This window comes from Marmota flaviventris, chromosome 9 (genome assembly GCF_047511675.1).
Source record: "Marmota flaviventris isolate mMarFla1 chromosome 9, mMarFla1.hap1, whole genome shotgun sequence".
Lineage (NCBI taxonomy): Eukaryota > Metazoa > Chordata > Mammalia > Rodentia > Sciuridae > Marmota > Marmota flaviventris.
In genome coordinates, this window is record NC_092506.1 from 102,634,181 (window position 1) to 102,657,369 (window position 23,189).

General features: G+C 38.4%; 1 protein-coding gene across 1 annotated transcript in view; it reads left to right on the top strand.

Annotated features, from left to right (window-relative positions):
• Positions 1-766: 766 nt before the first annotated feature.
• Tmprss4 (transmembrane serine protease 4) overlaps positions 767-23,189 on the top strand; it is an 80,388-nt gene continuing 57,965 nt past the window's right edge. The window contains exon 1 of the mRNA XM_071616994.1: positions 767-829. Coding sequence (XP_071473095.1) covers positions 767-829 — 63 coding nt within the window. The remainder of the gene's footprint in view (positions 830-23,189) is intronic.

The window sequence follows — 23,189 nt, forward strand, 5'->3', positions numbered from 1 at the left end:
GTTCTTCTTCCTGCGGAGGAGGGTGTAAGCCACCTGAGAACTTAAAGTCTGAAATAATTAGTGAAGAACAAAAGACAAAGAGTCAGAAATGTGTTTACAAAAGCAGAGCCCCCTGATAGGTCCATTCCACGCGAGAGCTGGAAGTAGACAAAGGAAAGACGGCTCCAGTGGTTTACTTAAGGGGGTACATTAAAGGCAGGGATAAGGTTAAGGGGCAGAGTCATGCTTCAGGATATCTTGTAGTCAGCAGGTTGATTGGCATCTTGGCAGGTCACACCTGTCTCAGGTGCTGTGTGGGACTTGGCAGAGTGGGATAGGAATTCACAATGTGTCAGGGCAGTTAACCAGAGGAAGGGTCCACTGGTCATTCCCAGACACAGATGCTCTTACCACATGAAGCCCATGGATGGCTCCCCACAGAAAGGCTTAGCCGATGCCAATATTGGAGTCCAGCACAGGAGCCAGCCACAGTGCCCCAACCCAGAACCCAAGAACAGCTTAGAAGCGGCTGCGATGGTCTGAAGTCATCCTCCAAAATTCATGTTTAAATGTAATGGCTAATGTGATAGTATCTGCCATGTGAGGACAGAGCCCCCACCTACTTGGAAGGACACAGTCACAGGATGCCTTGTTAAACAGATAGCAGCCCTCACCAGACACCAAACCTGCCAGAACCTTGACTTCCCAGCCTCCAGAAGTGTGAGAAATAAATTTCTATTCTTTACAAATTAGCCCCAGTCTCAGGTGTTTTGTTATAGCAGTACGAATGGAGGAGAAGCAGAGCAGTGGCCTGTTGAACTGGAAGGTGCCTGAGGGGAGGCAGGTGCAGGTGGGTGGGGAGGGGAGTGGACCATGTAGCAGCCCCTTGCAAGGCCAAGCAGTTCTTTTTTTTAATATTTATTTTTCAGGTGTAGATGGACACAACACAATGCCTTTATTTTTATGTGGTGTGAGGATCGAACCCGGGTCCCGCATGTGCTAGGCGAGCACTCTACCGCTGAGCCACAATCCCAGCCCCTCTGGAAGTATTTGATCTTATCTTCTCTGCGCCAGGCACTGTTGCAAGCACCTGAATTACAGCAATAAGTAGAGCCAATAAAAATCCTTGTCCTTATGGAGAGTGGATACCAGTGGAGGAAACAGGCAAAGCACAAAGAAATAAATTACATGGCACCCGAGAAGGAGGTGCCTGCTAGGGGCGGGGAAGCAGAGAGAGTACTGTGAGGGTGGAGGGGACATTTTAAATAAAGTGGCCAGGGAAGGCCTTGTGGAGAAGGCACAACTGAAGAGCAGAGATGTAAAGGAGGTGAGAGAGTGTTGAGAGGCTGTGGCTCTCAACAAGAGAGAGAGACGGGGGAGGCCATGCAGATACCAGGTAGGAACGTGCTAGGCTGCGGAAGCAGTAGGTACAAGGGAGACAGGAGCAGGGCCCGCAGGCCCAGGAGCGCAGGGCAGCCCTAGTGGGGAACCAGAGAGCAGTAGAGGAGGTGGTTATGGGAACCACTCCTGGGGTTCCTGGAAGGCAATGAGGGGAACTTGGCTTTTCCTCTGAACATGATGGGGAGTCCTAGAGGACTTAGAGAAAGGACATGACCTGAAGTTTTGAAAAGATGTCACCAGCTTGCTACTGTGTGTCAAGAATAGACAGGGCAGAGATGACTGAAGACGTGTTACTGAGGCAACTGAATAACCCCTGCAGCTTCACCTGCTATAAATTAACTTAAAAATCATTAATTTGGGAGGTCACACCACTGGACGATACATTATTAGTCTCCTACTGGCTTTGCTGTAGGCAGCACTTCTAATGTGGGTTTTGATGGGAACGGTTGCCTAGGTTACTGTGCAGGGACCTGAAGGCCACTTTTGCTGAAACACTGACTCTTCCCTTGGGCCTGCCGAGGTCCCGCGGGTGGCTGCAGCAGGATGAAAAGCTTGTCACCTCTGCCTTCATACTGTGTCTGTTGCCTTTGCTGCCTTAACCTTTGGGTCAGATTTTACTCATCTCTCCATGTACATGGGGATGTTCTTTCCAATGCTGATCAGCTGAGAAATGTTTTGTCCAGAACTATAATATAGGGTTAAGTTGACCTAGACTTACCAAGTCTCTTTTTTTCCCTCTTCAAGACAAAAACCATCTATCATCTGCCATGTCCAGAAACACCAGACCATGAAAAAAGCAAAAAGAGGTAGAACCCTAGTTCCTAGAAGATCTCAGCCTATTTCCAAAAAAGACACGAATATCCCTTCCCTTCCTTAGACTCTCTCCCTCATTATTCCTGACCTGTATCTGTAACCCTTCAACTCCTTGGAGTTGAGAAGTTGATTTGCAAGCACAGCTCCTGCTTCTTTATTCTTTGGACACTATTTGAATAAAGTTCTTTCCTTTCCCATCACCTCTTGAGTCTCTGGCTTTATCAAGTGGCAGCAGAATCAGATTTTTTTTCCTGTTATAGAAAAACAGAAAAGGGGGGCTAACTGCAAACATCCAAGCAAGCAATGATCTTTGCAAGAAAGTAGGGCAAGAACTAAGACGGGGTCAAAGAAAGGTCATCTAAGTGGGTGATCAAGAGAGGGAGAGTGACCTAAAAGTTCAGGTCTTTAAGAACTAGGGAGTGGTGACCCAGTGGGCAGGGCCCGTGACTCAGCACGGTGTGATAGTAGTACTGGTAGTGTTTGTGGAAGTTGGGGTTTTGAAGGGTTTCATCAGAGGAATGTCAACCAGGGGTTGAAAGTACCAGAGGAAAGCACCAGCAGGGGAGTCCCGGGCCTTCCTGACATCCAGAGGAGAGGCAAGGGAGCTGCTGCTCTTTGACCACCCCTCCTCCCAGGAGCGCCTTTGGCCTACAGGAGCTGGCCTTTCGAGGATGTTCCCTTAAGTAATATTCCTAGTCACCCTTTATCTACCCTTTCACTTTTATTATAAAATGTTTCATGCATGTAAGTACATAGAATACCATAATTAACATCCATGTAGTTATTACCAATTTTAAAAAGGTTCTAAAATTTGCCATTATTTCTTCTAAAGCATCTCAATCTCAGAGTAGTCCTTTCTTCTCACTCCCTTTAAGTAACTGGTCTCCCAAATTTGTTTATCTTTCCTATGCACATTTTTAATTCTGTTGCTTCATAGTTTTTCCATAAATCCTATAAAAATGGTAGTAGAAATACTTCTGCTTCCAGCCATCGTGGAATAATAGGGACCCAATTTACACTCCCATCTTCAATAACTAGAAAACCAAGCAAAATATGTAAAACAAGTTCAAGGTAGTAAAGGACGGTGGTCCTGAAGGAAGAAAATGAAGTGAGCCATCCTCTGAGATTGCCCAGTTTACTGTCCAGGTGAATTTCCAAAACCTAGTACAGGGAGGAGGAACCCAGAGAAAGCCCAGCTCAGTCTGAAGTTGAGGAGACAAAATCTGGAAATCAAGGCAGTTAGCCAAAACCCCAGAGAGGAGGGAGTTGGACAGAGAGAATGATTTCCAGAAATCCATCAGCAAAGGGGACCTCAGAGTCTTGGGCTGTGGCTTGTCTTTTAGTTTTACTTTTTTTTTTTTTTTTTTTTTGAGCAGATTTTTAACTTTTATTTTGGTCCAATTTGTCCATATTTATATTTCTTATAAATCTTAAAAAACTCATCACTAGTTGGATATATACCCAAGTTTTAAAAGTTTGTTTTTAATAGTTATCCTTTACCCAGCATTCATTTGTTATTATATCCATTCCATAATTTTTATATGGAAAATTCATTTTCTTTCTTTTCCCTAATACTCTTCATTGCTGCTGCATTCAAGTTTAACAGAAATGTACGCTTCTTTTTCTGGACTTAATACTATCTTCTGCTGCCATAAGTGTCTATCATTTACCATTCCTACATTGTTTTATTTACCTATGGGCTCATAATATATCTTGATAGCTGGTAAACTTAAACACTCCAACTTATCCTCCCTCAAAAGCATATTAGTTATTTCGCTACTTTGTTCTTTCTTGCAAATTTTGACATTAGTTTTCAAGGTTAATGAAACTATGTATAGAATTTTGGTTAGAATGGTAATGGACATATAGGTTCATTTGGGTAAAGCTAATATATTTGTTATACTTAATCTTCAAATCTATGAATATAACACATTTTTCATTTATTTGGGCCATTTTAAATATAATGTGTAATTTCTCCTTTAAATGTTTGTTCTTCCTTTTTAAAAAATGTATTTCTATATATTTATAGTGTTGTTGCAACTATAAATGGGAGCTTGCCTTGTATATATTGGTCTTACATGTAGCAATGTTATGAACTCTCATTCTGATAGTCTTGGACACAAAGATTATACTGTCAACAAATAAAAGGTAATTTGGTCTCTTAGTGTATGTTATTATATGTTTAAATTCACTTTTTGTTTTATTGTATTTATTACAATTTTCAATGGAATGCATTTTAAAATCTGTATTTAATGCTCCAAATTCCCCCCAAGTATCACTTTAGTTTCATACCATAAGGAATGAAGACATGTAGTATTTTTACCTTTATCTGACCTAAATGTTTTGGAATATCTTCTTAGATATCCTCTATAACCCATGAGTTCTCTGGCAGTGACTTTTTAGTTTCCAAATAGATATAGTAAAGTGTTTATCTTTGGGTGGTTTATTAAGATAGATGTTGACTATATTGTCATGCCTATTACTCTTCATAAGAAAAGAGAGTAACAATTTAATCTCATAAGGCTCAATGCTTTCATGTAATTTGTGAAATCAAAATAAAGTTTTTGAAAACTCATTCTGTAGAAGGTAAAACATCTGAAATTATTACAAATGTTATTGAAGATTCATATTAAAGATTTAACATTAATAATTAAAGTGTTTTTTGCATTTTTCATACTTTTGGCACTCTGAGGTTTAGTCTTAGATATTTATTTCTGACCTATCTTGTAGTTGACTGGTTCTTCTCCAGTCATATCTAATCTGCTATTAAACCATCCTTTATGTTCTTAATTTCAATTATTATATTTTTCATTTCCAGAATTTCTATTTAATTCTTTTTAAGAATTTTCAATTATTTCTCACAATTTCCTGTCATATCTCTTAATTTCATATTATTTGATACGCCTCTTTCCTATATTTTTATTGGTAGTTTCTAGGGTTGATGTATCTATCTTATCAGAGCCATGTGTAAGTTAAAAGAAAAGAATAAATAAAGGTATACCATGTAAAATACTAATCAAAAAAAATACAAAGTGACATATTTATATCAAAGTCGATTTTAGAGCAAGAAATATTACCAAGAATAAAGAAGGGTGTCTTATGATAAAAGAACCAATTCCTCAAGAGGTCATAGCAATCCTAAATGTGCAAGCATCTTCATTATATGACTTTAAAATTCAAGAAGAAAAATTGATAGAATTGAAATAAATGCTAGAGAAGTCCATTATAATTATAAGAGAAGTCAACTCTTTTCTCCGTAATTACTGAACAGGAAATCAGTGAGGTTATAGAAGATACAAACAATACTACAACCCAACTCAATCTTGTAGACATTTACAGACCATTATATCAAACACCTGCTGAATATACATTGTTTTCAAGGACACATGAAACATTCATCAAAGTAGATCATATGTTAAAACATAAAACTGGTTTCAATACATTTTAAAAGACTGAAATCATACACAGCACATTCCTTGACCACTGCATTATATTGAAAATAGACAATAAAAAGATATCAGGAGAATTTCCCAACATTTAGAAATTAAACAACACATTTCTGAATACCTCAGAGGTAAAAGAAATATCACAGAGAATATTAGAAATACTTAAACTGAATGATATTAAAAACACAACACTCTGAAAAATACGAGCAGGTGGTCCAAAGCAGCTGGAATTCATAGGACAGAGGTGAGATTTGTGCAGATAAGAAACTCGGGAAAGTACAGATGGGCCCTCAAGGAGTGGCTCAGTGCACATGTGTACTCAAACTACCAGAGGCCAGAGAGGAATCACATGAAAGGAATAGTTAAGAACCGTATCTAGAATAGACATCATTAAAAACTTTTGGGAACAAGGCCTGTTCCCAAAACCAGACTGGAAAGACTTACAATTCACAGGGGATTTGATAGAGAGTGAATAATATTTTGCCACAGGATGGTCCTAGGCCAAACATTGCTCTGGACTCACCTAACAGATCACAAAACAAAAGGGGTCAAACTGTTTCCAAATAAACTTAACTGCTTCCCAGAATATTTATAGGGAAACAAAAATACCCAGTATTCAGGCAAGCTAAAATCCACAAGATCTGCCTCCAATCAAACCAATTTGTCAGACAAATCAAAGGTCTAGATTTAGTCACCCCAACAAATGGCATAGCAACCACACAAGCAAACACAAAGTAGATAAAACCAGAGGAACAAAGACACTGGCCAAGAACAAACACCACTCCAGTAACAGAGGAATTTTCTAAAAATGGTTTCTTCTCTAGAATCCACTTAACAAAAACATAATTAAAACAAAGGAAATGAGATGTTAAGGAAACAAATTAAGAACAAAATAATGTCAGTATAGAGATAATACATTCAATAGAAATAGCAAGGACTAAAATAGAGAAGAATAGGGTAGGGTAGAATAGACATCATTAAAAACTAAATTACTAGCAGAAGGAGCTTGAGATAAGCATAAGGGATGGGGAAGAAAAACACAAAGAAATCAAAGCAATTAGAGAAAAAGCTAGCAGTTATGGAAGACACGGATAATCTAGGCTAAGGAATATGGGCAACCCTGAGATAGAGAACTCAAAAAATTAATTAGAAAGAGTTTTCCAAGCTATAAAAGAATTTCCCTGAAATAAGAGGAGAAAGAGAACCTGTAAACAAAGAATGTAAAAAGTTCTAAGAAAATCTGACTCAGAACACTCAAGACACAGCCTAATTAAAGTGCTTTCCCAGGTGTTCAGCTGGTTTGCTCAACACCATACCCGCTGTCTGTATTCAGCCTGACGCTGCTGCTGGGACCCTGCAGCCATTCCTTCTGGTAAGCTGACTGATGCCCTGCTAATAGCGGGTGACAGAGACAGGACTACTTCTGCCTGTTTGCTTCCTGTTGTCTTCCTGTGGATTTCATGCTACCATCAGCATTCCCTAATGATGACATTCCAGCATTTCTTCTAGAATCAGTCGATTTTGCAATTTTTCCAAATTCATAGAACCAATTTCATGACTTCCTACCTCTGCCCCAGAAATAGTGCACCAGTCTGCCTCAGCCTCCTCCTCTCAGAGTTCTGAGGGTGTCCTCCAGGCTCTGTGTTTTAATACTCCCAAGTTCTTCCCTTTATTCCCCAGACCTAAAGCTGGTAGCTCCTGCCTGTGATTGCTACCCATAATACTTAGTGTTCTCTAGCTACCTTTTCAGTTCCCTAGTTAATAATTCTCCATAATAAATTATCTCTGTTCCAATAACTAATACAGTTTCTTTTTTCGTACTAGATCCTGACTGTCTGGAAGAAATATGAAAATATCTTGGGAAACAGGCAGGGGGATGCAGCATAATTTAGGTTGGCCTCAGATTTCTTCACAGAAACTTAATGTTAGGAGATAATGGAGCAGAGTCTATAAGGTTTTAAGGGGAGAAAAAAAGGTGAAACTCCAAAAGATTTTACAAAGGCAAGAGGTTGTTAAAATATAAAAGCAGCAGACAGATATTCCCAAATATGAAGGAACTTAATAGAATATGTACATGCTTTCCTTGCACCCAGCTTCTACTGGTTGGCGGGCAGCACCAGGTCAGTTCTTAGCAAGTAAGAAGGATGACCGTGGAGAAGCGCTGCTCCACACAAGGTGTCTGATTCCAAGTTGGGAGGACAGTGGCCACGAGGAGGGACAGACCGGTGTGGGAGTCTGAGCAAGAAGAAGTGGGCATCCATGTAGAGAGCAAGGGAAGTCTGTGGGGCATCATAGCCCAGGCAAGGTGAAGAGGGCATCCCTGGAAAAGCAATCTGGCCCGCAAGTCAGGACCTGAATGAGATGAAGAGGAGGACATCCATGGCAAGGCTGGGGAAGGTGGCCCAGAAAGTGGAGTCAAAGACCACACAGGGTGAGGCCATGACTGGGCTTCCCAGTAGGAGGCGACTATCTGAGCAGAGGGAGATGGGCATCAGTGCTGGAGGGGAGATGGCAGCAGAAACAGGGCATTGATTACATGCAGGGGATTAATTAAATGAATAAATATATTAAGAATAATGAAAGCCAGATTTCATACTCTGGGGAAAAAAGAATTACAAATACAAAAAGAGAAACCTAGAATAAACCCTGTGGTGTTGGATTAGAACTGAAGTCACTGGTATGGATAAAAGCTTTCTACCTATAAAAATAGAAATAAATGGAGATGTGTATGTATGTGTGTGTGTGTACCTCAGTTCACCAAGAGGCTTGGGAGCAAAAATGTCCCAATATCACTGAGCACATCCACCACCAACATTTTGGCTTCCAAAAGCCATTTTACACTCAAAGAGACCAAGGCTCCTTGGAGAAATAGCTGATTTCAGGGCAGGCAGGGAGAGCACAGGGAAAACTTGACTCCTCTTCCTGCACTAAAACAAGAAGAAAGGGCACAGAGAATAATAAAAATGTGTTCAAAAGATATATAAGCCAGCTATTTGGCAAATCATTTATCATTTGAGCATCAAAATAAATAACAGTAGTAACAATCCACTGAATAAAACAGAAGCTTTAAGTCCATGCAGACATTAATCATTCAGTTGATTAAAAGTATAACGCATACTGTGACGTTTACAGAGTTTTCAAGTATTCCACACAAAATATTTATTAATTATAAAGAGGACAAAAAGCTGTAACTTTACAGAGGGGCAAAATCCCCCTTCAACATCAGTAATAACACACAATGATGTCCCCAGGAGGATGCAAGAACCCGGATCACATCTTGGACATTCCTCCAAAGATGTAAGCCTGAATATGATCAAGGAGAAGCATCGTACAAACTCAAATAAGCAGAGGGGCAAATAATAACTGGAGTGTGATCTAGAATAGAGGTCACTAAAGTCAAGAGAGGAGGGAGGGACGTTCCTCACTGAAGCCCACTGAAAAGACATGGACACTCCATCAACTCTGAACTGGATCCTTTTACTACACAAAACCTTAATTGGGGCAAAAGACTTGAAGTAGTGAGGATTAGATGGAAGTAGTGAACTGATGTTCATTTCCTGACTTTGATCATTGTGTCGTGGTTATGTAGGGAATGAGTCTTTATGGGAAATTTGTTCTAGAGTATTCTGAAGTGATGGGACATTGGGTGAGTAACTGACTCTCGGACCACTTAGGAAAAAAAATTAGAGGTGGTTTTCTGTTTGCTTTTATATATATTTTATATTTACAATATTATATAATTGTATGTTTACAATTATTTAAAAATGAAAAACCTTGATTTTTAAATGCATTTTGCTATAGTTTGGATTTTAAGTGTCCCCCGAAGGCCCTTGTGTGATAGACTTGGTCCCCATTGTGGTGCCACTGTGCTGGAAACGTTCTGAGGTGACAGATTTTCAGGTCACTGGGGAGGTGTCCTTGAAGGGGATGGTGACATCCCAGCCCCCTCCTCTTCCTTTTATTTTCATTTCCTAGCCATGAGATAAGTGATTTTGCTCTATCTCATGCTCCCACCACAAGGTGCCACCACAGACTCGAAGCAGCAGCACCAACAAGTCAGTCAGGACTGACACCTTTAACGCTATGAGCAAAATAACCTTTTCTCTTTCTAAGTGCATTATCTCAGGTATTTGCTACAGTAACGGAAAGCTGACTAACACACAGTTGGTCTCTCTTTACTGGCTAAGTCCCTAAGACAATACATATATAAAAAACAAGTGAACATAGACAAATTATCTTAAAGATATATATAAGATATAAAGTTTCTGGACACACGTAGAAGAAAAATAATGTTATGACCTTGGAAAGGAATCAGACTGTGGTTGGAAAGAGCTTTTATTTTTCATTTTACATCTTCCTACAAGGTATTACCAGGCATGCATATTATTCTAACAACAAAACAAAAAGTACCCAAAAAAATCAAGAATTTTCTAGAAAGTGGGATTATGTGCCATTTTAATTTTTCTTAATCTCTTGCATTCAAAATCTAATAAATAATAAAAAATGTTCAACATTTAGATGTATACACACTGATTTCTTTTTAGTTTTCTCTCTTTAATATGGTAAAAAGTTAATAAGAATCAGTTCTCATCAGTTAAGTCAGGTTTTGAACAATCTTTGTGACAGAAAGTCTTTGCTTGGTATTTTATTTAATTTATAAGGCTTTTTAATTTAAAGATCTATGTGAGGGATTGTTCTTGGCTACCAATTAACAAGAATTATGGAACACCTAGACTTCAAGGCAGTTGAAGAACCAGGAGCTGAGAAAAGACTTTGGTTTCAAATTTAGGTGTTTCCACTACTTTTTTCACCCAAACCTCATCTTGTGGAACATACTTTAAAATCAACACTCCAGTTTGTGTCAAAGTCATCAGATGAGCACTTCCCAAGCTTAAAGCTTTTGAAGGTAAGAAGTTTAAATAGGCTTGGATTTGATGAGCCTCTGGGTGTTTCTTCCACACACTGCCTTCTTGGTCCAGTCAAAGGGCCTCTCTGTTGTGGCAGTGGTGGTGGTTGTTCCTGACAATGTCCTTGTAAAATCAAGAAAGTCTAGAGCAAGACCCACATCCCCTCAAACATGGAATGTCTAACGGATTTTGGTTAATGATCTCTTGATAAGAGATGAAAAGAGAAATACCTTCCTCTTTTAAGGCCCCTAAAAATGAAAGTTTCAAAAGATACTCCAGATGAAAGTTTAGAAGTTTCAAAAGACCATCAGACAGCAAGAAATCGCTTGCAGAATGCTAGAATCCTGTGGCAACACAGAGGAGTTTAAGAGTTTGGGTGCTTGTGTCAGACAGACATGAATTTGAATCTCAGCTTTACCATTTACTGACAATATGACCTTGAGCAAGATACTTAATCTTAAATAGAAATGATAAAAGTATCTACCACCTGGCATTATCACAGATTCATTGAAATAACACATGTCAGCTACAAAGAAAATGATAAATATTAGTTGTTATTATTGCTTTTTAAAAATTATCACTGTCTCAATCTATATTTCTCTTCTCACAACTCTATGCGTTAAAATAAGTTCAGGAATCACAATGTCAAGGGTAAAAGTAAGAGGGAAATGGCTACATTGTATATTCACCGAGAAACTCTTCACTAGAATGATAAGTGGAAAGAGAAGTCAACCACCTGATTACAACACTAGCCCAAGGACCTGTAACTTCCTTGGACTATGTATCCATTAGACTGTCTTCAGTAAGGCCCCGTTGTGATTATGAATAGAGGGGGTGAGAAATTTTCTTCTGAAAATGTATAGAACTTTTCCTCTGGGTTCACATCAGCTCTAAGAAAAGCCCCTAGAATATCCCCTCTCACACCAGCCCCAGAATTCTATGCTCCAGGAACATGTATTCCCAGTCTCAAAAGATTTACTATGAACCAGGCCCTGCGCCCAGTCTACACTGGGCACAGAGTAGTCAAGGCAGAGGAACCCTGCCTTCAGGCAGCCATGTTCTATGGGGAGGTGTTAAATAGATAACCACCCTAGTAATCAGGTGCTCAAAAACATATATTCGATGAAGAAGTGCAGGGGTCAGAAGAACAAGGGACCTCTACTAGTCTTTAAGCAAGACCTGAAGGATATTAGGAATAATAAAAAAAAAGTTTAGAATAATATTTTAGGCCAAATAAACAATACATGCAAAAAGCCTGAAATAGGGGAGAGTATAAGGTATGGACAATGAAAACTTGAAAGATTAGTGTGAAACTAGAGAACACATTGGTGTGGATCAAGAAGTGGGGTGGACTAGGTAGTGAGGTGCAGAGAGAAGCAGGCATGAGAAAAGGCAGAAGAAATACATGGGGTCTTGTAGTTCTTGTTAAGAATTTTGAGCTTCCTCATCGTTATACAAAATTACATATAAGAGGAAGTGAGGGGAAGGGAAAAAAACAAGGGAGAGAAATGAATTACAGTAGATGGGGTAGAGAGAGAAGACGGGAGGGGAGGGGAGGGGAGGGGGGATAGTAGAGGATAGGAAACGCAGCAGAATACAACAGACACAAGTATGGCGGTATGTAAAAATGTCGATGTGTAACCAATGTGAATCTGCAATCTGTATACGGGGAAAAAATGGGAGTTCATAACCCACTTGAATCAAATGTATGAAATATGATATGTCAAGAGCTTTGTAATGTTTTGAACAACTAATAATAAAAAATAAAAATAAAAAAAATTTTTAAAAAGAATTTTGAGCTTCATTGTAAGAACAAGGGGAATCCCTTGAAGTATTTGAGCTAAAGGTGTCCTTTCTGAAAACTACTCTGGATGCCATATTTAGAATAATTTAGAGCTGGGCATGGTGGCACATGCCTGTAATCCCAGTGACTCAGGAGGCTGAGCCAAGAGGATTACAAGTTCAAAGCCAGCCTCAGCAATTTAGCAAGATCCTAAGCAAACTAGTGAGATGATGTCTCAAAATGAAAAATAAAAAGGGCTGGGGATACGGCTTAGTGGTAAAATAAATAAATAAGTAAATAGAATAATTTAGAGCAGAACAAAAAATAGAGAAAGGTAGACCAGTTGGGAGACAAAAGGAGACAGTGATTATTATCCCTGCTGTAGAATACACGGAATAAGGACCGAGCATCCAGACATCTGAACAGGTAGCTCTGGTGGGAGGGTGATATCACTAAGGCTTATGTTCAGTTAATTAGGAAAGTGGATCAGGCCAAAGCAGAATTTTATTGTCTTGGCTCAGAAGCTTTATAACAATCTCTCGAGGATTATTCAAGAGTAAATGAGCCAGAGAGAGAAGATTCTGGCATGACGGTGTGAGGAGCTTCATGGACTCGCTTCCCAGTGAAACAAGGTGAGACTTAATTTTTGTGTCATAATTTTTATTGTTTTCTATTAATTATACAGGGTAATGGGGTTTTATCATGGCATATTCATACATAATTTAATTTTTTATAAAATAACCATTTAAAACCTACAGGCAAGCAGTAAACAAAGAAACATCTATTAAAGAAAATCTATGGAAATTTAGTAAGGAAGACAAGAATCTCCCATCATTCCCTGTGTTCATCCAAGTAGAAACTCCACCCCAGACTTCTCGGACACCATCACAGAGCTTCCTGTGCCCAGTAACAGTAACAAGACTTGGAAGGGAACAAACCAGGATCCAGAATTGCTGCACTATATCATGTAAAATGTTCAGCTTTGGAACCACCCAGCAAAACCACCCCTGAGGCCTGATGAGACCTCACCTCCACTTGCTGGAACTGCACTTTTCAGTCTCTGCAGTGTCTCCACCCTGGGAGCACATCAGTCTGGTCAGTGCAGACAAAGCTCCAGCTGACCATCCTCCCATCCCATCCTACCTCATAATGGAGAAGAGAAGCTGAGGATGTTTGAACTCCATCTGGCAGCTTGGTGAGCAACACACAAAAAAGAAGGGTTCAACAAGCCCAGCCTTTGCTCTCACTCTCGGTAGGAAGGCCAAGAAGAAATGGAAAGACAGACAGTCGGCCATAGACAGTGTCCATCTATTCTTGTTGACTATTTTGACAACCTCAGTGGAAACAATGGCTTAATTTTTCATTAAGAATCTTTTTTCCTTTTTTCTTTTTGTCTTTTGTTTGTGTGTGAGTTTACTGTGCTGATTGGTTCATGGACACAAATACATACACATATTTGTTCTTTTTTCTCATTTTTAGCATTTTTAAAATGTAGTTATTTTTTCCTTCTGTCTTTCAAGGGTTAGAGGTTTTGGTTAGTATATTTTGGTTTTGTTTCATATTGTTTTTCACTTGTCTGTTTCTCTTGTTTCTCTTTCTCTCTTTTCTTCTGCTAACACCCAAATTCTATTGTTCTCCCTTTCTCTCTCCCTTTACTTTGTTATTTCTTTTTTCTCCCCCTTCCTTACAACCATCACATGCTACATCTCTTTTGCATTCTCTTTGTTCACTTTTTGAAATTGTAAACTCTTTTCTACCTTCCTATTACATTTTCTTTTCTCTTAATTAACTGTGTTCTCATCATCTTTTAACACTAATTGGTTTATATAACTCCTTCCCCTACCATTAATGCTGCTGCTTCAATTATTACTGCTGTGGATGACACAGTTGACACCTGTTGTTTGCATTAATGCCAGATATAGTTCATGGTTACTTATTGATTTTGCTGTTAGCAATTGCTGACCCTACCATTTCTGGGGTTTTTGGCAATTAACATTGCAGATGTCATAGTAGGAAGCAAGTATTTAGTTTAATTGTGTATATTGTTTGCACTGGTTGTTGCTATTATTTATTTCCCCCTATTCTATAAGGTGCTGGGAATGTACAGGGTCACTACAAGTTTATAGGGCAGAAAACTCTTCTGCTGAACATAACTTAACCAAAAGACAGTGCACTTTGTTCCACACACAAATTAATGACATTCAATCTTCAGCTATACTTTAATACAAAGAATAGAAGAGATAAAAACCCAAACTAACAACCAGGCCCCAAGTAGAAACAGCTAGATGTGGGCCCCCAGGTCCCATCTGTGGATATCCATTAGTAGAGCAGAAACAGAGAGAAATAACAAAAGGCTGTGGATACCACACCTACAAAGGGGGTCTCAACCCAGATCACTCTAGGGCACTTTGACAAATGAAGAATGTGCCCTACACAGGTCCACAATAAGAGAAATCCCTTACAACAGAGGCATAAAACCCAATACATGGCCAGGTGCAGTGGCCCATGCCTATAATCCCAGTGGCTAGAGAGGCTGAGACAGGAGGATCATGAGTTCAAAGCCAGCCTCAGCAATAGTGAGGCACTAAGCAACTCAGTGAGACCCCGTCTTTAAATAAACTACAAAATAGGGCTGGGGATGTGGCTCAGTGGTTGAGTTTCCCTGAGTTCAATTCCAAGTAACCCCAAAAATACCTAATACATGAATACAAGAAATATGAAAAAGCAAATTAACACAATACTTCTTAAAGTTCATAATTTGCCAGCAAATGACCCCCAAAATATTGAAGTGGATGAAATATCAGATAAGACACCCCAAAAATATTATAAGAATGATCAATTAATTCAAGAGAACACAGAAAAACAACTGAATGAACTAAGAAAATCAGTACAGAATATGAATAAGAAATTCAATAAGGAGTAGAAATATTGAAAAAGAGCCAAACATAAATCTTCAGAATAAAGACACAATAAATCAAATAAAATGTTTAGTTGAAAGTCTCTCTAACAGAGTAGACTATACTGAAGACAATCTCAGAGCCAGAAGAAAAAGTGTTCAGCCTTGAACATTCAGAGAGGGTTAAAGAAAAAGTTAACCATGATCAGAATACACAAGAAATGTGGGACAACATTAAGAGACCAAATTTAAGAATCTCTGGAATTAAGGAGGGCTGTGAAATGTGGGCTAATGGAATGAATAAATTCAAGGAAATGATAACAGAAAAAAATTTCAAACCTTCAGAATGAGATGGAAATTCAGATACAGGAGGTATTTAGAACCCAAATAGGCAAGATGAAAAAAGAACCTCTCCATGACATATTATAATTAAAATGCCTAACATACAGATCAAGGATACAATTTTAGAATCCTCAAGAGAAAAACATCAGGTCACATTTAGAGGCAAGCCAATCAGAATCACTTCTATTTATCAGCACAAATTCTACAAGCCAGGAGGGCTTGGAAAATAACTAACAACAAAGACTGCTTTATCATTCAAAATTGAAGATCAAATAAAAACCTTTCAAGTTAAGCAGAACTAAAAGAATTCATAACTGCTAAACTGGTACTACAGAACTTACTTAAAGAAATACTGTACACAGAAAAAATTTTTAAAAACCCTCAGAGCTCACAAAAAAAAGATATCATTTGAAAAGTAGCTAAGTAAATGAGAAACAAGACCAAATTAAACACAACAAATAAGTCAAAACAGAAGGAATTAGTGAACATCTCACTATAATAACATTGAATGTAAATGGTCCCATTTCTCCAATTAAAAGACATAGACTGGCAGAATGTATTAAAAGACAAGACTCAAGTATATGCTGTTTGAAATACAGGGTATTTCAGCCACAGGCTGAAAATGAAAAGATGGAAACTGATGTACCATGCAAATGGAGCCTGAAAAGAAGCACGTGCCAGGTGCAGGGGTGCACATCTGGAATCCCAGTGGCTTGGGAGGCTGAAGCAGGAGGATTGCAAGTTCAAAGCCAGCCTAAGTGCTAAGCAACTCAGTGAGACCCTGTCTCTAAACAAAATACAAAAAGGGCTGGGCATGTGGCTCAGTGGTTGAGCACACCTCTGGGTTCAATCCTTAGTACCCAAAAGAAAAAAAGAAGAAGCAGGAGTAGCTACTCTCATAAAGCAGATTCACATCAAAATTAATCAGAAAAGACAAAGGTAAAGGGAACAATCCAAACCAAAGATATAACAATAATAAATATTTATTCCCGGGGCTGGGGATGTGGCTCAAGCAGTAGCGCGCTTGCCTGTCATGTGGGGGGTGCTGGGTTTGATCCTCAGCACCACATAAAAATAAAAAATAAAGATGTTGTTTCCACAGAAAACTAAAAAAATATAACTAAATATTTTAAAAAAAAAATTTATGCCCCAAATGTGGGTGGGTGCAACTAACTTCATAAAAGAGATACTACTCAAATTGAAGCCCTGGATAGACCCTAGTACAATATTACTGGGTGATTTCAACACACCCCTCACCATTAGATAGGTCATCCAGACATAAACTCAATAAAGACTCTTTAGACTTGAAAATATTATAAATTGAATGGGCCTAACAGACATCTATAGAATATTTCATTCAACAACAGCTGAATACACTTTCTTCTTAGCAGCTCATGAAACCTTCTCCAAAATAAACCATATTTTAGGTCACAAAGCAACTCTTAGCAAATACCAAAAAAAAAAAAAAAAAGGAAAAGAAAGAAAAAAAACAATTCCCTGCATCTTATCAGATCATAATGGAATGATATTAGAAATCAACATGACCAAACCCTACAGAAGCTGCATAAACATATGGAGATTGAATAATACTCTTTTGAATGAGGAATGGGTGATAGAAGAAATTGGGAGAAATATAAAAATTCTTAGACTCAATTGAGAATAGTGATACAACATACCAGAACCTTTGGGACACTCGGAAGGCAGTTCTAAGAGGAAAGTTTATAGCTATGAGTGCCTACATAAGAAAATCAGAAAGATCCCAAATAAACAACCTAATGATGCATCTCAAGGCCCTTGAAAAAGAAGAACAAACTAACTCCAAAACCAATAGAAGGAAGAAAATAATTAAGAACAGAGTTGAAATTAATGAATTTGAGGATTAAAAAAAAGGATTGATGAAACAAAGAGTTGGTTCCTTGAAGAGATAAACAAGATGATAAGTCTTGTTTAACCAAAAGAAAAAAGGGAGGAAAACCAAATTAATAAAAGTAGAGATGAACAGGTAAAAATTACTACAGACATGTCAAAATCCACGAGACCATTAGGGACTATCTTGAAAACTTATACTCCAATAAATTGGAAAATCTAGAAGAAATAGATACATTTCTAGACAAATATTTTCTGAATTAAGAGGACATAGAAAACCTTAACAGACCAATAACTTGTAATGAGGTATAAGCAGTAATAAAAAGCCTTCCAACAAAGAAAAGCCCAGGAACAGATGGATTCTCAGCTGAATTCTACCAAACCTTCAAAGAAGAGCTAATGCCAATACTCTTCAAATTATTCTATGAAATAGAAAGGGATGGAACAGTTCCAAACTCATTCTGTGAAACCAGTATCATACACATACCAAAACCACCAGATAAGGACACATCAAGGAAAGAAAACTGCAGACCAATATTCCTGATGAACTTAGATGGAAAAATACTTAATAAAATATTAGCAAGTCATGTTCACAACATATTAAGAAGATTGTACATCATGACCAAGTTGATTTTATTCCAGAGATGCAAAGATGGTTTAATATACACCAATCAATAAATGTAATTCATCACATTAACAGAATTAAGAACAAAAACCACTTAAGTCATCTCAATAGAAGCAGAGAAGACTTTTGACAAAATTCAGCATGCATTCATGATTAAAAAAAAAAACACTGAAGAAGCTAAGGATAAAAGAAAACCACTTCAACATTAAAAAGGCTATGTATGAAAAACTCAAAGCCAACCTCATAGCAAATGGGGAAAAACTGAAAGAATTTCTTTTAAAATCTAGGACAAGGATTTCCACTCTTCCTGCTCTTATTTAAATAGTGCTAGAAATTCTAATCAGAGCAATTGGGCAAGAAAAAGAAATAAAAATGACAAAACTAGAAAAGGAAGAAGTCAAATGATCACTGTTTGCAGATGATATTATCCTATACCTAAAAGATAAAAAAAAAAATCAAGGAAAGACTGTTGAACCATTATTACAAATTTGGAGAAGTAGCACATTACAAAATCAACATATAAAATTCAATAACTTTCCTATATATCAACAATGAATTTGCTGAAAAAGAAATCAGGAAAAAAATTCCATTCACAATAGCCTCAAAAAATAAAATAAAATATGTAGGAATAAATTTAGCCAAGAAGGTAAAAGACCTCTACAATGAAAACTATAGAAGATTGAAGAAAGAAATTGAAGGAGACCTCAGAAGATGGAAAGACCTCACATATTTATGGATAGGCAAAATTAATATTGCTAAAATGGACATATTATCAAAAGCAATATACAGATTCAATGCAATACCCATCAAAATGCCAATGGCATTCTTCACAAAACTAAAAAAAAAAAAACAGTCCTGAAAAACATTTGGAAGAATAAAAGACCCAGAATAGCCAAAGCAATATTAGGAGGCTGAAGGCATTTCAAGACCTGACTTCAATTACAATACAGAGGCATAGTAACAAAAACTGAATAATACTGGCAGGAAAACAGACACATAGACCAATGGTACAGAATAGAAGACACAGAGAAAAACCCACACAGACACAGTCATCTGATCCTTGACAAAGGTACCAAAAACATACTTTGGAGAAAAGACAGTCTTTTTAACAAATGGTGCTGGGACAACTTGTTATTCATATGTAGAAGAATGCAACAGACTCTTAGTAATCACCCTGCCCCCAAATCAACTCAAAATGGATCAAAGACCTCAGAATTAGACCAGTGACTATACAACTTCTAGAAGAAAATGTAGGGTCAACACTCCAGCTTTTAGACACAAGCAATGACTTTCTCAATAGGAATCCTAAAGCTCAGGAAATAATGCCAAGAGTTAATAAATGGGATGGCATCAAATTTAAAAGCTCCTGCACAGCAAAGGAAACAATTAGGAATGCAAAAAGAAAACCCACAGAATGTGAGAAAATCTTTGCTAGCTACTCTTCTGACAAAGGATTAATATCTATAATATATAAAAGCTCAAAAAACTTACCCCCCCATCAAATAATCCGATTAATAAATGAGCCAATGAACGAAACTCATACAAATGGCCAACATATACATGAAAAAAATGTTCAAATCATTAGCAGTTAAGGAAATGCAAATCAAAACTACACTGAGATTTCATCTCACACCAGTCAGAATGGCAGTCACCAAGAACATAAATAATAATAAATGCTGGAGAGGATGTAGGGGGAAAAGGAGCACTTTTACACTGTTGGTGGGATTGTAAATTAGTATAACCACTATGGAAATCAGTATGGAGGTTCCTCAAAATCCTAGGAACGGAGCCACCATATGATCCAGCTATCCTACTTCTTGGTATTTACCCTGGAGTATTGAAGACATCTTAACTACAGTGATACATGAATATTCATGTTTATAGCAGCATAATTCACAATAGCTAAATATGAGACCAGCCTATGTGTCCACCAACAGATGAATGGATAAAGAAAATGTGCTATATGTACACAATATAGCTTTATTTAACCATAAAGAAAAATGAAATTATGTCGTTTGCAGGAAAACGGATGGAACTAGAGACCATCACGTTAGGCAAAATAAGCCCAACTCAGAAAGTCAAGGCCATATGTTTTCTCTCATATGTGGAAGCTAGAGAGGAAAAAAGAAAAAAAAAAGGTGGTGGAGGTGGGGATCTCATGAAAATCAAAGGAAGATCAGAAAGGAAAGGGATCAGGGGGTGTGAGAAAGGAAGCGGGGGCGGTGCTAGGATAATGGCCAAATTATATTGTTATATTGTGTGCATGTCCAAATATGGGACAACAGATCTCATCGTTATGCACAACTATTATGCACCAATAAAAAGATGTGGGAAGGGGCTGGGATTGTGGCTCAGCGGTGGAGCGCTCGCCTAGCATGCACAGGGCCCTGGGTTCGATCCTCAGCACCACATAAAAAATAAATGAATAGAATAAAGGTATTGTGTCCAACTACAACTAAAAAAATAAATATTAAAAAAAAGATGTGGGAAAGGAAATAAAGTGAATTATATATGGATGAATTATATGTTGTGTGAAGTACATCTAAATAAAGCTGTTAAAAACAGTTAAAAAGCTACGTATCGCGGTCTATACCTCTAATCCCAACTACTAGGGAGGCTGAGATAGGAGGATCACAAGTTTGAGTCCAACCTCAGCAAGTTAGGCCGTACACAACCTAGCAAGACCCTGTCTCAAAATAAAAAATAAAAAAGGGTCAGAGATGTGCCTCAATGGTAAAGCGTTCCTGGATTCAATCTTCAATACCAAAATGAATAAAAATAATTAAAACCCATGCAAAAAGATCCTTACAGGTAAGGTAAGCATCTCTCATCAATTCATCTGCTCATGTTCTAGGATAAGGGTTTTAGCCATGGGAAAATCTGCCCAGATTGAGAAAATACACACATCACCATCATGCAGCATAATGTTTGCTAAGCCATTGGGATGAACTGACCTAAATCCAGATCTTGCAAATGGTCAGCCCACCACTCACCCACCTAGATCATGATTTCTTTCTCGATTCCCCATCAACCATCATCTAAAAGTTTATTCTACAAACAAACACCCTAGTTAGATCACTTAGATGAACCTTCTAACAAATGGATGAATATCTCTTACTTTGACCTTCATACTGCCAAGGAGCTTTAAAACAAAACAATCCCACAACAAGAGCAAATACATAAAAAAAATCAGAGAAAAGTGCTAAAATTCAAACCTGAGCACAACAAACCCCCATGGGAGACCTAGGCTTGGCTATCAGATGAATGGAGAGATGATATTCATCAAGCTCCAGCTTAGACCAAAGAAACCTGTCTCCTGGTTTCCCCAGTGCTCCAATATACCTAGTTTTATTGAGCCTACATTTTGCCCCAGCTGGAATCCAGAATCCTCCTTCTGTTGTTAATTAGAACAATGATGTAAACTTAGGTTCCCCACCACCCACCAAAAAAGACTGTTTAACAAACACCTTCTGAACTATAGACCCTATTTTTTTTAATTCCAATTAACTCCTAAGTGAGAACCAGCTCCATTTAAAAAAAAAAATTAACCCAAATTGCAGAAGGATAGATACCATATAGTTCTGTTTATGTTGTATACACAGACGTGCAGACACACAGAGCTCTATAGGGACTCATACCACATTATATGGGAGGAGATATAGGCAGGAGTAGAAGGAGTCTTAAATTTTGCCTTCATTTGAGATTGAACCACATAAAATTGCCATTTTAAAATCAAGAACAAATATCACCAATTTCATACGAATTTCATCTTTTGCAACATAAATGTGTATTAAAAATATTACCAAAGAATAACAATCACATAATAACATTAAAAGATCAAGTATCTCTGCATGGTCCCTAAAAAGGGGTGAGGGGACAGTAAAATACCATGTGCCTGAATGTCCCCTTCCTGTTCCCAAAAATACCTAGTCAAGGTAAGAGAACAATGAGAGCAGCCTGGACCATAAAGTCTAGGTACATATTATCTTGAAGGACGCTGACTTTCTCATGCACAGTGGAAACAAGGATAAGTTAGTGTTATCTGTAGAAAGCTACTTTCTTGCACGTACACAGGACCATTGCTCCTTGGGATGAGTCAGCCAAGCAAATGAAGCAAGCTAATGCTGATGATGTCACTGCTCCTGCAGCCTAGCCTATAAAGCCCCTCTCAGAGTGGGAACAGGCGCAGAACTGGGGGTACCTTGGAAAGGATCCGTGTCACTTTTTCAGTTAGCTGTCCTTGGACAAAATATGTAGGGGCCTGGAGTTGGCGCTTGGCAAAGTGCTGCGATGAACAGAGGTGCTGTATGTTTGGCTGCCACCACAGAACTCTTCTTGGAACTGTCACCAATCTCTTGTAAATTTTCCCCAGTAAACCATAAGTTACACACTCGGTCTCGGGGCACTTCCTTTGGTCTCTCCGAAACCCACCCCACTGCCTTGGCACAACTGGGCTGTGTACAGTGCAGCTCTGAGTGCGTCAATCCAGTGTCATAAAGGAGCAGACAGCATATCGCAGGCAGATCTATCACTTGGCCACCAGAATACTAACTTTAGTGTTATGTGACCCTGGCCATCATTGCTATTTTGGACAAGATCAAGTTTAAATCCTCTCCTGTGTTGAAATGGAGATTAAGATATTAACTTCATGAGGTTATTGCAGAGATTAAGTGGGATTGTGTGTGTAAAGATGTGTGTGATGGCTGGCACATGGAAGATATACAATAAGCTACTTTCCTTCTCTTGGAGTGAAAGTTTCTAGAATAGCTTACAAGCGTTGGCAGGTTTTCAGAATCTATCAGTAGCCTCTAAGCCCCAAAGACAAAAACCAGCTAAGCACCAAGCCCTGTGAGCCTACACAGATCTCTATCTACTGCCACCTAAAGTCTGTCCCTAGATCGGGCCTAGTGGCACACGTCTGTAATCCAAGTGGCTTGGGAGGCTAAGGCAGGAGGATCATGAGTTCAAAGCCAGCAACTCAGGGAGACCCTGTCTCTAAATAAAATTTTTAAAAGGATTGAGGATGTGGCTCAGTGGTTAAGTGCCTGTGAGTTCAATCCCTGCTATCAAAAAATAATAATAATAATAATCTGCATTTGGTCCCTAACCCAAGAATGAGGGTGGGCAGAAG